Source organism: Lissotriton vulgaris, chromosome 1_1 (genome assembly GCF_964263255.1).
Source record: "Lissotriton vulgaris chromosome 1_1, aLisVul1.2, whole genome shotgun sequence".
Taxonomy (NCBI): domain Eukaryota; kingdom Metazoa; phylum Chordata; class Amphibia; order Caudata; family Salamandridae; genus Lissotriton; species Lissotriton vulgaris.
Window position 1 is genome coordinate 1,955,572,852 of NC_141685.1, and position 17,150 is coordinate 1,955,590,001.

Here is a 17,150-nt window from a genome sequence, read left to right on the forward strand (position 1 = left end):
TACTGCCTCAGCGGGGGTGCAAGAGCTCAGCTTCTACATATGGATCTGTGACAGTCGCTGCAGGTGACGTAGGTACCACTGAGGTCCTCAAAGACTTACAGATCCCACCAATAGTCCTATCTATTCTGCTGGAAGAGTTTTTATATACTGTGCATGCCCATGTCTATGTTGCTTTCTTGATGGTGCACAACATGGGTTTCATTTTATGAATAAAACTGAATCGATGAGGGAGATTTACATGACAAATTGTAATATTAAGATACCGGAAAGACATATCAATCAATCACTCAATCAATCAATCAGAGTACTTGTAGAGCGCGCTACTTACCCGTGAGGGTCTCAAGGCGCTAAGGGGAGGGGAGGGGTGCTGCTACTGCTCGAAGAGCCAGGTCTTGAGGAGTCTTCTGAAGGCGAGTAGGTCTTGGGTCTGCCGTATGTGGGTGGGGAGGGTGTTCCAGGTCGTGGCGGCGAGGTAAGAGAAGGATCTGCCACCAGAGGTCGTTCGTTAGATGTGGGGACAGCAGCGAGGGCGAGGCTGGCGGAGCGGAGATGGCGGGTGGGGGTGTAGAAGCTGAGTCTGCTGTTCAGGTAGGCTGGCCCGGCGTTGTGGAGTGCTTTGTGTGCGTGGGTGAGGGGCTTGAAGGTGATCCTCTTGTCGACGGGGAGCCAGTGTAGGTCTCTCAGGTGGGGGTGATATAGCTGCGGCGGGGGACGTTGACGATCAGTATTGCATTCAGAGGTCTGTTGAGTGTCTTGTATGTGAAGTTCACATCTTTGAGAAAACGTTCAAGTGCAGCTTCAAGTCTCGGTAAGATCTCATTGTGAATTTCTAAAACTGTGGCCACATTTAGAGTGCACCTTACTATTGAAGCAAACATCCATCCTGCGCTCTCAATCTTCTTGCCTTCAATAATGTAAATGGATAACTTTTACAGGAGCAGTTTTCTTTATGCTTTCATACTTGGAATTATTTGAAACAATTCCACTAATGCACAACATGTTCTAAATTGGTGAGTGTGCACAAGAGCTACCCTTCACCCATCGTTATGCCGCCTTCCTCCAATCATAAATTCACTCTTGTGGAAAACATTCCAGGCAGGTGAGGCTTTCTCAGTGAATAGGTTCACCCATGGATTGTGCCCAGATGAATGACCCCAACAGACCTTTTAACTAGCTCCAGTCAATCTTACGCCACTGGTTAGGAGCGGTACGATGCACTGGTTCACTAGTGCCAACGTGGAAATATCCTGTGGTTCAATAACTTCCCACAGCCAGGCCACGGTGGTGAAAATGTTTAAGTGAAACCAAAATCATCCGTAGCTCCTCCCAAGCATTCTTGAACAAGGTAGTCAGTCCTTAAAGAAAGTTAGATACGCACATGCCTCTCAAGTGACTTCTATCACATTCCTGTGAAGTAATGACCACTTTGAACAATTGTGGGAGTTCTTCGCACTGACTCACGCCACACATGAAGGAAATTCACATTGCAAGGTGCGGCCGAGGAGCCATTTCCTGTGAAAAATTAATGTTTGTGTCCATTACCACTGTATCGTGCTACATAAATACAACTACAAAAACTGAAAGAACTAAGTGACCTCGAACTCATTAAAGGAGATCAACATAAAATGGCTTGTCACTTACTGAGCTATTGAAGCCAACAAGCCCCCAGCATGGGAACATGAGAGGTTATGTTATGTCAACGGTATTGACATAACATGGACTGGCCGTAGCGGGCACTGGGAAATCCCCCGGTGCGCCGCACAGGTGGGGGCCGGTTTTGGGCCCCTGGGGGCCGATTTTGTTACAGGTCTGTTTTTGCTTCGTAGCTGCAAAATCGGCCCTGTAACAAAATCGGCCGAAAACTGGCCCTGTCAAAGAGCTCGGCGCACCCCCAACCCCCAGGGGGGCAGGGTGGGGGGCGGCTGAGCACTTTGCCAGGGCCGGTTTCGGTTCCCATTCCGGCCCTGAACATGCCTTTTCCATTGGCATAGGTTCGCAGACCTGAGGGACGTATGCAATGGGCATTTCAGCATGGCTCTGGGAATTATGTTGTCTGTTGTGAGTAGATCTTTGTTACCCTTAAATCTGCTCCCCAGACTGCAGCAGGGCACCAAATTGCGGGAGCATTTTTTCCAGCCCTACTCATGTGGCAAGTGGCAAGATATGTTTTTTTACATTCTGACACTTCCTCAGACATCTGTTACCTTCATTTAAGTACCTGGAGCTAACCTTAAATGTTATTTTAAGAGAAATCACATTCAATAGGCTTTTTAAATTCTGTTGAGTTACTTGTGTGACCTTGAAAAATAAACTATTCCATTTATAAAGTTTAAAAATACTGAATTCAGTGTTCAGTTTCAAGATACTTTACCATATGTATTTGCTTTTCGTCCAGTATTTTGAAATGATTTTCTCTTTTACTTTTTCAAACAATTAACAAACAAGCATTGGTAATGCCAATAGCTTTACACTTGCATTATAAAGACAAGACCCATTGGCTTTGCAATGATTATTAAGGATAGATGTGGCTATGGTACTGGCTCTAGGAGGCACATCAAATGAAAATCCTCCATGGACTGCAAGAACTACTACTTTTTTGAAAATGCGTTCGTTTTACAATTCAAGAGAGAGGAAAGTGGTTGGGATAATGCCTAGACCAACTGGCTGGTACATTTATGCCCTACAATCCGGAGGCCTCAAGTTTGAGGCATATCATTGAGCTCCTGTAGCACTGCCTTTAACATATGGCCCTTCACAGATTGTACATATATCATACTAATCCACCATGGCAAATAATTTGGCAAACTGTGAGCCACAACGGAGGCAGATATAACCATTGCAGACTCAAGGTGTGTCCAACAGTGTTCATTAGTGGGTAGAATAGGTGCCAAAAAGCCCAGAGGAAAGCTCCCCTCTCAGTGGGCACCACACAGGTGGCATCTAAGCTTTGGCATGGGACAAATCAGGACTAGGTTGATGAACTGAAAGAAACCTGTGATAGTTAGCCATGGATGTCACCCCTCTGACAAAGGCGGACACCCAAAGAGTCCTGTCGGAGGGGCGGGAGTATTGAACAGTCACCTATATTGTTTGGAGGCCGGAAGCACCAAGTAGGGGTTGCATGATAGATACGTAGCCAGATTGTGTGGAGCAGTGCACGTTGTGCTCAAAACTTTAACCCCTTGCATGCTCATGACGGCCCCCGGCCTTCATGAGTCACGGTGGGCGTGTGTCCATGAAGGCCGGGGGCCGTCCGTCGGAATCCCGCCCACTAATTAGAATCCCCACACAGCCAATTACACATTCCTCCCTCTATGCAGAATGCTGGGCAGTGTTTACTTTGCAAATAAAAAAGTGATGGTGCTCAAAGTTCTCTTCTGAAACACGCAGCTGATGTGCGAGCTCAGAATACTAGGGCTGCATAAACTTAAAGCCCCCTCAGGCCTCTGTAATCCATTTACAAGCACTCCCTGTCCCTTCAGATCCCTCTTGAAGTTTCCTGCTTTCTCACTTTGTGACGCTTTTCCGTCTTTCTCTTCTCCCTCTTTACAGTGTGTGTGTTTATCCCTCTTTTTCTTGCAGTAAATGTCTGATGCAGAAAAATTAGAGTCGGCCCCAACATAAGTGCTGGTGCCGCACACTGGCAACCACAGGCACAAATTAAGCACTGTGGCTGGGAAATCTTTAGGGAGGATGAGTCAGGAAATGGGATTGTGGTGGAAAGAGGCCATCAAACTAAGAAAACGTAGCACATATTATTAACATAGGTGGGTTGATGGGAAATAACGGTTGCCATGGAGAGAGGATTCTACAGTAAATAAATATGGCAGGCCCTGGTTGGCATGGGTGAAGAGAGTGAATCCATATGGACAGGAGCTGTGCTTTCAAAGGTCAGGCGCTTGCCAGTACTGGGTACCTGCACTTCTTTATTTTGAAAGGAAGAGTAACCTGCACTTCTAAGCACCCCTGCAATACATTCAGAGGGTGAGTACCGGCACTTCTCAGGAGGGAACAGGTACTCTAAATACCTGCACTTCTATGTGTCCATTAAGAGCACTGCACAGGACAGGGCCATTCCTGGCACCATGTTGAGTGAGGGGCGATGTGAGGTGCTTTGGGAAATCACAGTAATGAACAACAAGTGTCTCTGTGAGAGGAGCTCGCAGAATAGATGCTGGGGACGGCCACTGTCTTAGCTCACTCTTGTTTCTGAAGACGGGTGACTGCACTCCGCCATGGTGGACATATTCAGAGCCAATAATAGTGCGGCAGAGCACTGTGGAAATTTCAACAGTATAGTAGTACAGTAGTTTAGTATTAACTCAGCGCCCTCCCTCCCTGTCCTTGCCCCTTAATATGAGGGGATCTTTGTTTGATTTCAGGTGGGAATGCTTCCTAGTGCGGAGACGCACTGTTTTAGTGTAATCAGGTGCTTAATAAATGTTTTTATTATTGTTATTATTATTATGGTAGGGCTAACGTCAGGACATGCATGCTCTGTGCCTCTGCGCCAGTCGTGCTCACCTATGTGACGAAATATTGGGGTGGAAAGCAGCATGTCTTCTAAAACATTTTTCAACAACGGACGTCATTACACCAAAATGAACTCTGAAGATAGTCCTATCACATATTTTTGCTATATTCCAAGGCATGAATTGGCAATTATCTGTATCTAAAAGGGTTTTCTACTGAGTCACTCCCACCTTCAAGACTGAGATGAGGTTGTGCCGTATTTCTTGTTGCTAATGGATGTCTGTACCACCCTTCAGCCGTAGATGACAGGAGCACAGCCTGAGCTTCCACAGGGCAACTTCACCTCAGCGCTGTTTACCTCTACCCACAGGAGGCGCAGCCGAAAGCGAGGGGTTCAACATTTATTGAAATCACTGCAAGTTTGTACGAAGAAGTCCCAGAAAATTACAAGGAGACTCAAAAAGAGAACAAGACAATGAAACGTTGCCTACCTACATTAACAACAAAACTCTGTATCGCAGAATAAGTCACAGGATACCAACCATAAACCATAACGTTACACAACATAGCCTACATTAGTAGGGGTGGCTTGGGCATAGCTGATGAATACACAGAGAGGGAAATGGCCGACTATAAGTTGTGCATCTGGGGGCAGCAACAAGATCTCTACTGCAGGCCCATCATCCCCTGGAGGAGGCTGCTAATGTCCGCTACGGGACACAGGAGCACAGCGATACATTACAGGAGGCGCTAAATGAGCATAGTACATATGGGAAGATCCGTGCGGCCACCGGGATGTCATCCAATGCCACCGGGCATCCTCCCTGGTACCAGGGCTGTCTAGCCCCTTCCCAGCCATCTCGGACACCTGACCTCTGCGAACCACAGAGCAATTGGGAACACCTCGTCTCCAGCCTTCACCTTGGATGTCACATACCTCATAAAGGGCGATATATTTTCGTCCAAAACCTGGGAGATTTACGCGCTGTAATCCCTGCTTTTACAACCAACCGAATTGATCATGTTTACTGTTTAATTCTCATAATGATGGAAGGCGCTCGACCCCCGAACGATGCCAACCTGTCAGCTATTGGTTGCTGCTCCGCGGCATGCACTGAACCCACAGAGCTGCCACGCTCGCATCTCTGCCAGCACGGAAGGATAGATACAAAGGAAAGCGACTCACCCTCTCTCCGCTCCTCCGCCTCAGCGACCCGTAGGGGATTTTGAAGAGCAGCCTGCGAGTCCTGCCGGGGGTGACCGCCGTCTGCAGCACCATGGTGGCGGGGCACCCCGAGTGAGTGCCTTCAGCCGCGTGTGTGAGCCCCGGAGCAGCGCGAGCGCCCCTCGGAGCCTGCGGGATCAAATATCCGCGCGCGCCCCTCACTTCAGACCGCGCGAGGCAAACATGGGACTTCCTTGACGAGGGGAGAAGCGCAGACACGTCACCCTGTGCCGCATGTTTTAAGCTGCATATCTGGAGCTGCCCTCTGCTTCTGGGCGCTCGGCAGGGCTGCTGCCGCGCGGGGCGCAGAGGTGGGAGATTTAAAGGCGCTGGGAGGAGAGGGCTTCACAAAATGTCACCCTCCCTCCGCGCGGTCACAGACGGTAACCAGGTCACCCGTCTAATGGGAGCTCCATCGCACTCCTTGCACTGCTGGCCCTGCGACGGGGACCCACCTCCCCCCTTCCCCTGCTGTACAGACGATCACATGTTCACCTTATAAAGCATATCTGGCGCGCGACCATCTGGCGCGGAGATTAATGTTAAATCCCACGGCTGGATTCTGCTCTGTCCTGAACTCGGAGTAAAACAAATGCCTCGAGAACGCCTACAAGCAATGAAGCCTGGGTGGGTTCTGCCAAACCCCGGGCTGTGACAATAAACAATGCGGCACGTCACATGCGGCCCGGAAAGGTATAAATAGGAAGCCCAGCTCACTGAAATGTTTATTTTCGGCGTCCTATGGCTGCCCTGGGGGACCTCTGGAAGAGGGTGCGTTCCACAGGCGCGAGCCCTCCGTGGTGACTATTTCACTGGACATGACGGGGACACCGCGCATCACGGGTACCCAGGGCCACATCTGTGATCTTAGAGTTTATTTCACGCCAGGCATGTATCCTCTTCCATTTAAGTTTCTCTCTACATACGATGACATGTCATCAATGCGCTGTGATCATCTTTTTCCCATGGCGTTCAGTCATCCTGTGGCGTGTGAGGGGCATCTCTGTTCTAGAACCAAGTAAAAGTGACACAGGTAACTTCATGGGTGTGCTCTGCCTGCCCGTCAACCCTCGGGAGATCAGGCCCCCTCCCTGCCCAGAGGTTGACCCCACCCTGCCTGACCGGTCCACTTCATTCTCTGCCAAGCGCTGTCTAGCAATTGGAGGCCCCCAAAGAGAGAGTCTGTCTCCGGGCCTTCATCTGTGAAGAAAGCTGGTGAAGATTATATCTGTTGTTTGGCTGAGTTTGGCTGAGGAGATGATGTTTGAACCTGGAGGTCTTGCCTAATGGATCCACCCGGACTCCGGTTAGTGTCTTATGGGCTGGGGTGGGGTGGGTAGATGTGTTCAGAACCACTTTTTCAATCTCTCTAGCTCTAACAGATCTGGGAATATCACGGTTCCCAATCACTAGTTGCTATGGGCAAACAACGCATCCACTGGGTGTTGAAAGTCACGTAGGTATCTATGCCATGTGAACAATTTGATCACAAGGTGTAATTCACAATACATCAACCACTTAAGTTATATTTACTAACTGACTCCTACAGTGGTCCTTCTTCGGGACAGGCAGGGCTGAACATTGATCTGTTCTACCTTTGTAACAGACCACTGGAATCCAGGAGCCCCATTAACAGGACACTAGAGCATTTACCTTGGAGCATTTATTTGGTACCGGAAAACAATAATTTACCATCATGTTGTAATTATTGGTGTCCATAGTTATTTGTGGGTGGTGGTTCATGGATATTTAAAACATAATTGGATTTTATGACAATTTTTGGCAGAGTTCCAGCCGATTGGGCTTACCAGCGAAGTGCTATGAATTCATTCGGGGGTCTTCTCTTGGTCCAGAAAAGAGAAAAACCTTCAAGTTTGTTTTGCTGAAATTTTTAACTGCCCTTCATCTCCTATATATAAAGACCTATTCTTTTTAAAAGCTGTAGCTTTGACACGACACTGAATTCAATGTGTATTGTTACTGTGTCAAGTGTTGAAAGGGATTACTTTAATAATGCAACTGAAGTCCAATAGTACCTGGGACACCGAGATGCACTTTTATGCTTTTTACGCCACTAGGAAGAGCCGAGAAACCATCTAGTTTATTTCCTCAATGTAGCGCCCGTGCTGTCAATCTAATTACTTAAACCTCCCCTTAACTTCTCCTAATTCCTCGTCATCCACATTCTTCCAAATCCCATTCTACAATCCCCACCTTCCTACTTTTTCATGACGAAGTTCATTCTCTGCAATTGTTCTCATCCCTTTATGTGCAAAGGCAGCACTTGTTTAATGTACTCGAAACACCTGGCAACTTCAAACTTTCATATACCAAACAAGCACTAGTAAAGCCAACAGGTCTTGCTTTTGAACTCTTGGCTTTGCCAATGGATTTTAGACATGCTGTACAACATCTGGATGCTGTGAAGCACGGCTAAAGAATTTTCTAAACAGCCTTTGACTCAGCCAGCTGCGTTATTCTGTAGACGCAAATCACACATTCACGTGCCTAAAAAATTATGAGGAAATGTTTTCTTTGTTGTTACCGATCCCCATTGAATGGGTAACTAAACAGAAAAAAAATATGTAATTTTTTTTTTTTTTTTAAATCGATTGGGAGTGGAGACAACAAGGGATTAGAGGGGACGGAAGAAACACCGGGGAGGATGCAACAAATGGGGCAGAAGCAACACTGTAGGTGGAGGTTGGGGGGAAGCAACACAAGACCCGGGTGGGGAGCAGAAGCAACATGGATGGCACAGGTGGAGGAAAAAAACAAAATGAGAGAGAGAGAGAGAGAGAAAAGTAGAGCGTGGGGGGAGCCAATAAACGAAAGAGAGCAACAATGAATGGGCAGGGGAGAAGCACAAGGGAGAGAAAACAATGAAGGGGTGCATGAAGAAACACCTAGGTAACAGATCAACATGAAGTGCAGAGGGAGAGAAGTACACAAGGGAGACGGCTGGAAAAAACATGCACTTCCAAGGAGTGCTTCACCCAAAAGAAAAAAGTAATACTTGAAAAGCAAGCAGTGAAAGCACAGAAGCCAGTGAATTAAAACAGAGGGTAAAGAGGCTGTGGTCCATGAGAGGGACACGCATCAGATTGACAGGCTGGGACACAAATAAAGAAGAAGGCAAATGAAAGTGCAGGAGAGGCAGCCAATGGTAAGCAATGGGTGGGCTCCAAGTCCCTAAATGCTCTTGGTAAGTTCACAATATATCTGGAAACAGACAATGCATATGCTGTCTAGTAGGCGAGAACTAAAATGAGTGAAAGTGATTTTGAAACATTAATAATAGGACCAACTAGATTTGGATGGATTTTCAAAGGTGAACAGCCATAATTTCCAGTTATACAGAGGGAACTACCATAGCAAAGATGGTAAGCAGAGGTTATTACTAGTGCAATTACAGAACTTGCCCTATAACTACAAGTGCGGTTTTTCAGTGCATAATCTGTTGGGAAATTTTCATGGGATTTGACCCATTTAACGTGATGAACTTCCCAGGGGTAAATATAAATGATTTCAGATTACGTAAACATGACCACATGAAGAGCCTGAAAGCTACAGAAGGGCAATACTAAGCAATTTGGTCCTGAATGGATTTGGTGGGATAGTTTAGACATTGCATTATTGGTGAATCAAAACTACTAAACCCTCGGACACACTGCATTTGGAGTTTCACCTCTGTTACACTCTCAAATGGGTGTGCAGAACAGTAAGGTGGGCAAAAGAGAGAAATGATTTGGCAGGTGAAGGATAAAAGGGGAGATCTGTGTGGCGGGAGCGAGAGGGCTACTGTGGCAAGGCAAAAGGACAGACTATCTTGACAGGTGTAGTTCAGGCAAAGGAGCTGGTCAAGATATTTAAGCAACAGGGGATGCCGGGTTAGTGGAAAAAATACGATAAAGCGATGGTGGTTGGAGGGGGGTGAGATGTAATTGACATAGAAAGTAGGTGGTCAAGGATGGATGTTAAGGGAAGGAGATGGCAAGAAGTGAGTAAGGCAACTTTAGGTTCAAAGGGGGTTTGCTTGAGTTTACATTTATCCCCCTATGGTATTCTGGCCTCAGTGAATCCTTTTATTTTGCTGCATCGAAATGAAAGTCAACGGGCCTGCTGAATCCAGTTTACCTAAAAGTAAATGATTGTATTTGTCCTTATTCCTTAGGAGGTCCCACACTGACAACACAATATCCCGTACCTACACAATACATGAACATACACTTCATAACATCTACACTGCAACAAACAAAAGTACTTTCAATAAGAGTACAATCTATCCCTTAAGGGCATCCTACAGGCTGCAGCACTTATCTCTCACCCGGGGTCTAAAGCGACATGGTCACATCACCCTCATCCTGATAGAGCTACAGTGGCTCGACTTGCCGGTCTACACCATCTTCAAAACCAGGTGTGTCATTTACAAAGCCATCACGGCCAGCACTGCTGCCTGTCTGGGCTGACAAGTTCACCATCTCTGGTGGCTCTTGGCACAACCAGGACAATATCAGTCAGGAGAAAAAAAGGGTATAAAAAGGAAAAGAAAAAAACACAAGGCAACGACCTTTCCTATCTATGTACCGAAATATCTGGAGCAACATCTCTCTATCGACAAAGACTACCCAACCCTGCTCTACTTCAGGAGAGAGTTGAAGAAGCTCAGTTTTAAAGAATTCTATATCACAGTCCTTTTCGGCTCCCAGAAGCCATCTGCCTCTCCAATCACCTGTTGACTGTATGCTCAACGTAACCCTATACACGTTTTGCTTTTTTTTGGGCTAAGTTTGTGCTTTACAAATAATGCACAGGCTTTTTACAACATAATATAGAGAACTTCCCCGTGACCTATATTTCTTTCATCAATGTAGAACTGAATTCCGTATGGGCTAAACACGAATATCATAACATCAATAAAATGGCAAAAAATAAGATTGGTTTTGTCATCGTTTATTAGATTTCTGTTTTGTCATTATGATGTTTGTATTAAAAATGTCTTTACTTTTTTTGTCCTTTTTTATCAAACAATTTTTCCATAAATATACATATAAACAAAATTGTTACACAAAATTCATAGTTAAATGCAATACATCATTAAAAAAAGACCCCTGAGTGAGAAATCCATATGTAAAAGAAATATTAATTCATTCATACTCCAACAAATCAATCCAACCTCATGGAGACTCATACAGCATTCACGAACACATATTTCTGGAGGAGAGGGAGACCAAAGATCGCACATTTACAACTCATGAAGAAAACATACATAGTTTTCCAGTATTTGTTTTATATATTTTTTATACTCAAGAACCTAATTCGGACATTTTCACGGAGAAGAAAGTAAATCTTCTTTCCACAAGGTCCCTCCGTTCTTAAGGTTTTGCATCACGTGTTACTTTTGAGCATTCACCCTTGCACTAAAAATCAAAACTCGTGTAAGGCAACACAGCTTATGGGTCATTAAAAAAACACTTTATCAGTGGAGCAGACCCACACACCAAGAATAGTTTCAGGAAAGCATTAGCTTGATGTGGGAACCTCCGACTATGAAACAATCACGTTCTGTTCAGAATTAGTACCATATGTGTGCTGGCACCCTAAGAAAAAATACAGACAGGAAAAGACATAAACATCTTGAAAGAAATTACTTACAAAGCTTCGTTATGAAGATTAAATCAAAGGTTACATCTTTTCTTTAAAACAAATCGCAGATTTTTTCCGCTACATAATTTAAAATGGCCTAAAATATCAATGTCACTAAAACAAAAAAAATTACATTTGCGATAGGCCACCAAAAGCGGCATTCTAGGACTAACTTTTGTATTTTCAGTTGCTTGAATTACAAAGACATCAAAAACGTAAAAAGAAAAACATGAGTAAGTAAGTGGAGGGAAATATGCAACAGTCCTTTGTATCCTACTAGGGCTTATAGTGAAGTATGTGTGGATTCTTAAACTGTACTGTTAAAACTGGAGAAATCTGTCTACACACCATGACAATGTTAAAGGAAATATATTTTTCCATGAGCAGCACTGTGCAGATTTTTCTTTCAGAACTCAAAACTCAAGACTATGTCTTAAAGGTACATGATAGATCCCAAATGGTAAACCACCTTCACCCCGCATCCGTGACCCCGCACGCGGTCACAACGCAGTTGTTACAACAACGCATTGTGACAATGCATATCATTGCTCCGCAAGTCGTTACAACGATTTGCGGGGGGGGGGGTAGAAGGTGTTGGATTTAAAATCCAACACCTTCTCTACAGTCCGCACAGACTGGAGTTGAAATAGTACATTTTACTATTCCAACATCCAGCGCCCCGCCTCCGCAAGTCGTTGTAACGACTTGTGGAGTAATGGTATGTGTTGTCACAACGCAGTCGTTTTTAAGACCGCGTTGTGACAGCATGCGGGGTGATAGTATGTGAGGTAAAGAAACATATTCATCCCAAATAAGTTGCTGACCAGCCAAGATTTATTTTTTATACAACGGACACTTTGAGCGCATTCCATATTAGTTAGATGCAAAATACTTGGCTTGCCTCATCCTGTGTCTAGTGGCTATGCAAGCCAGAGCAGTCTATTGTGAAGTTTGAAAGGCTTTCACTGACTTTTGAAATTTAGAACTTATGAAATATTGATACATTTGCCATGACTTTTGTGCAGCACCTCATTCAGTGCCTAAAATGTCCTCCCAACCTGGATTGGAGCAGCCAGCAAACAATCTATCCATACAAATATTCCAAGAGCTATTTACTTATTGGTCTAAACACCAGTGTTAGAATATTCTGGGTTAAGGACTAGTTAGATGTTCTTACACCACCTAGGTGGGGATGTCGAGTGCCGATTCTACCGATGTGCGAGTGCTTTGAGTTTGTTTCTGCTTGGGTCAGTCAGATATGGCACTTCAAGTGGTTGGCAATGCAAGTGAATCATTTATAGGAGCAAGGCAGGCACTCTGTTTAAATTGAGGTACTGTCCAAGAAACCATAGTGGCTGCTTGAGGTTTACTTCTTATTCACAATAGTTCTCATTTTCACATATCTTGTAGCAACCATCTCAGATGGATGAAAACCTTAGTCCAATCAGTCTTACTGGGATTCAAAATAAGAAGTAATATGTAGGTCTGCAGCATGTGCTCAACCCACTGAATTACCCTACCTGTGCAAGCTATCTCCACAGGAATTCAAAACCTGATAGCATTTTTCCCATAAAGCCTGGCTTTGCAGTTGATCCTTGCTTGCCCTAGTCCTTTATTGACCAGGTCAGGTCCACAACCTACAGCGTTCACCATCCCACACAATATAGGCTGATACCCCCCCAATATGGAAGTTTCTACCAGTCTTGCTATGTATGCCGTATCTGAAGAAGCCTGGGGAAGGACCTTTATTCAGCGATCACTCTTGTACTTTTTGGCAGTTTTAGGGTATCAGAACTTGACTTCTGGAAAATAATCATCGTCTCCGGCTTCAGAGTAATGGTGTAGCCTCAATCCTGAGTGCCTGCCGAATCTAGGCAGACTGTGCCGCTGTGGACATACTCCTAGGCTCGGAGTGGACCGATGAAGCCAGCCGAAGCCATATGCTGAACGGCCACCTAGCTGGAAACAATGTTTTCCACTTTTAGCCATCATTCAAGTGTCTTATGAATAAGAGAAGTAAATGTTGGATGAACAGATCGATGGAACGGAAGCGTTTATAGAAGAAGACTCTATAGATATCATGTTTAATAGACTACAGAGACTGCAACCGGCCAGAATGACCAAGTCTTGGCGATCTTTGCACTTGTGTTTGATGAGATAATTCAATATTGCACCACAGATTTCCGTTTGACAAAGTGTTAATTAAATGGAGAATTCTGCGCATTACAGTGAACAATCTCCCGCTACAGATACTCTATTCTGGTTATGTGTGGTTCTGTTACAGAGAAGTATTGATGTCTTCCTTCACCGCACATTTTTTACTGCGGGGTTATTTCACCAACGTCTTAGACTTACCAGATGTGACCCCACAAGGCCTTTGAAATCGCCCTCCCGTACTACTGATATCACAAAAAGCAAATGCCCACCACCTTTGACACAAGGCTATCACAGTATGGTAGATCACCCAGTGACAGCACAAGAAGTGACAAATTGAAAGTGAATAATAACACATTTCTACAAGCAGTGTAAAATGTACAAAATAACTTTGCAATGTTACTGATGATAACTAACTCTGACACCTTGTTGCTAAAACTAATCACAACTAAAGACACAGTTGTACAAGGGATGCAAGCAGTCATGTAGTGGTAACTGCAGCAAACAAAAAAAACTTAATATGTGCCGGGGTTATGTGAGCCATGCTGAAGGACTGGTACTGCCGGTACACTGGTACCAATGGGATTGTGCATTATTACACTCGCACCACACAGATTACTTCATTTCAGCCATTTTTAAAACAGAGAATCAAATCCAATATTCATAGCAATAGTGTGCATGTAAACAGTACCATTCGGAATCCCACAGATGGGAAATGTGGTGGCTTCAGCACTAAACATTATTATCAGAGGAAGCATGCTTTAAACTTTAAAGATGCAAGTGGTCACTAATGACATACGGGGAAAATGTGGTGAAAAGTGTGGTTTCTGCTAATGGTCTGCCTCAGTTTCACTGCTCCCAGTTAACAGGAATATTTAACAAACTACGCTTAGAACCACAAACACGGTGCGGCTTATTTACTGATGTGGTTCATGAGGCTTATTAGTCTTATGCTTTGCTACACTATGCTAAGAAATGTTATGACACACACTATTAGATTATAATGTGCTATGCCATGTAGCACACCACAAACTGTACTCTCCCCATGGATGGTCTGTATTACATTTGTTTCGTTACTGATATTTGTACATACATGTTCCCTACTAGTATGGTGTGTTCTCGCTCTGTGGGCCTGGGGTGTGCAGTGTGGAAATCCACAGTATAGATTTCTGCACTGCATGAAAATACATGCTCACTGGAGTTGGATGAAGTGAGTGTAGGTGTTAGGCATTCAGAAGCTATTAGTGGTATTCAGTGCACTATATGTTTAACAAGCTATTACATGTATGTGTGTGTGTTTGTAGCTGGCTTGCTTGATAATCGTGTTTTAATGACTTACCTGTTTAGTGGGGTTTAACTTTGATGTAGAGGGCAGGACAGCCAGCGTAATGTGTTGGGTTAATTTGTGCCTGTGTAGTGTGGTTGCTTGAACAGTGTGCTGCTTCTTGGATGACAGTGTTGTTGTGTTTGCACAGGTTGGTGTGGTGCACTTTATGGTTTACTGCATACAAGCGTGATATATATTAGATTGTGATAGCAAATGCTTCTAATAGTACTTGTGTTGCAATCACTACACTAAGAGTAAAGTAGGAAGCAGGCATATATGCATTCAGTTATCTCTAGAGCATACTGAACAATGATGCATAAGAACATCTTATATTGGCCGTCGGTCGGCAATGTTCGTTGGCGTTGCACTTTTGTTTCTAGCTGCCTGTGAGTGACTTTTGCCCTCACATTAGCTCACACAAGCCAACGCCTTCAACGTCACAGCCAAAAACCTATGTTTTACGGGTATTATTTAAATTATTTATGCAACGCCTTATGCAACAGGAAGGTTGCCTCAAATTGGTGAGGCGGGGCATGAGCAATCAAACCAGAGGGCGCATAAGGAAGAAAAGAAGAGGTTTAAGATCCCATTGCCACTTGCTACTGGTCCACTCTTCTTAAAGCCCGGGGTGACGTAATTAATAATGTAATTTCTATTCAGTGCTGCTCCAGTGACTCATGATTCATTGTCATCTCTTAAGTGAAGCACTGATGAGCATATTAACTGTATTACCAAAATTGCTTCGTCAGCAGCCGCATTATGATGCTCAGTTTGACAAAAGGCTTGGTTAATACTTCTGGCGGAGAAGTATATTTCAAAATATAACAGGCGCCCCTTTTCTCTTTCTTGCAGACATACTTCTACTAAATATATGAAGCACTCAAACAGGAAGTGATCATCACTAAGTTGTCCCATTCTGGCAAAGACGCAACCATTGTTCACCAATCACGCCGACATCGAGAATACACACCAACATTTGGAAGCAGGACACAGGGTGATTTTGAAAAAGTAGATCAAGGAATTTATTTTCCCCATTGACTTCCATTGAAGTGGAGCCAATTTTAAATGGGAAGAACCTAAAGTAAAGTCCTTTTTGGCTTTATAGGGCGTATCCTGCCTGAATCTGTTATGTTGGCCTGTATAAGCAATATCCAGCCGGTGGGGACCAGCTGCCCCGAATACTTACCACTGTTCAGTAGTAAGTATGATCATCACCGGCTATGGGCTGCTTTTTTATGTTATTTTGCATACGCTATAAACCCTAAAAGGCGGACAAGCTCAATGCTTCCGCTGGGGACCGATGAAAGTGCATGACTTGCTAAAAAGAGTCTCACAGTTATCAGATAGGGTGAAGAGTAGATCTTCATCTGCTCTACCAAAGAACATCAGCGTACTTTGAAAAGAATATATATTGAAAAACATGACCGCGCCACACACTGAATGACAATCACTGTAGCTGTTGACTGAAAAAGTAACAGTAGCAAAGAACTCACAATAGTACACAGACTGAGCCTATTTTTCTTAATTTACTCCCACAACACGCCCACGTAGCATCTCCTTCCTATTCCTTGTGATAAGCCCACGCGTGCTGGCCAGTGATGACTTAACTGTCCCCTTCCAGTTTGTCTCTTGCTGCCCATCCCTCAATCAGGTACCAACAACGCAAGTTGATACAGGCAAAAAAAAACACAAACTGTAATTCAACAAGACACTTCTCTAGGTAATTTACTGAGAAGTTTCAAGTGATGCATAGCATGGACCAGTTGCAAATGATGATAAACAAATATGCCTTAAAGTTTATTAACCATATTGAAGCTGAGCAAAGGGCAGCCATACATGTTAGCATAACAAAACAAACTCTTACGTCTTTGGTACGTGCATACATGCATAAAACACACAACAAACCTTTCACAGAATCTAATCGGCCACTACTGTTCTATATTCTCTCGCTAAACGATACAGTGGTCAACCGCAACCTTATCAGCCAATACCCAATAATATTCACCTCTCAACAATACAAAACACCACCAAATGCAGTATCAATGGACTACTTGGATGTGGGTCAGCGAGAATGGCAGAGCTAAAAAGGGGGGCCACTTTCTGCACACACTTTGGAACCATACAAATGGTCATTGTGTTATGCGAGTGTACTTAACACAACATATCTAGATGTAAAGAGAGGCAAGCTGACACCTGACTGTTATTGTGAGGGAGACACTTCCTCATCCAAGACAGAGCGGAGCAGCATAACACTAAGCCTCGCGGAAGGGCAGGCCAGGCTAGCGACTATAAGATTACAGCGCACGGCTTATGCATTATTGAAGA

At 44.4% G+C, this 17,150-nt stretch overlaps 1 protein-coding gene across 4 annotated transcripts in view; it reads right to left on the reverse strand.

Moving 5' to 3' along the window:
• FRMD4A (FERM domain containing 4A) overlaps nucleotides 1–17,150 on the reverse strand; it is an 814,406-nt gene that overhangs the window by 550,340 nt on the left and 246,916 nt on the right. For 3 of the 4 annotated variants that reach the window (XM_086919676.1, XM_086919675.1, XM_086919679.1), the window contains exon 1: nucleotides 5,660–6,179. The exons of the other annotated variant lie outside the window; for it this stretch is intronic. In XM_086919676.1, the coding sequence (XP_086775802.1) occupies nucleotides 5,660–5,752 (93 nt within the window). In that variant the 5' untranslated portion in view covers nucleotides 5,753–6,179. Of the gene's footprint in view, nucleotides 1–5,659; nucleotides 6,180–17,150 lie in introns of those variants that run through there. 4 annotated transcript variants of the gene reach the window in all.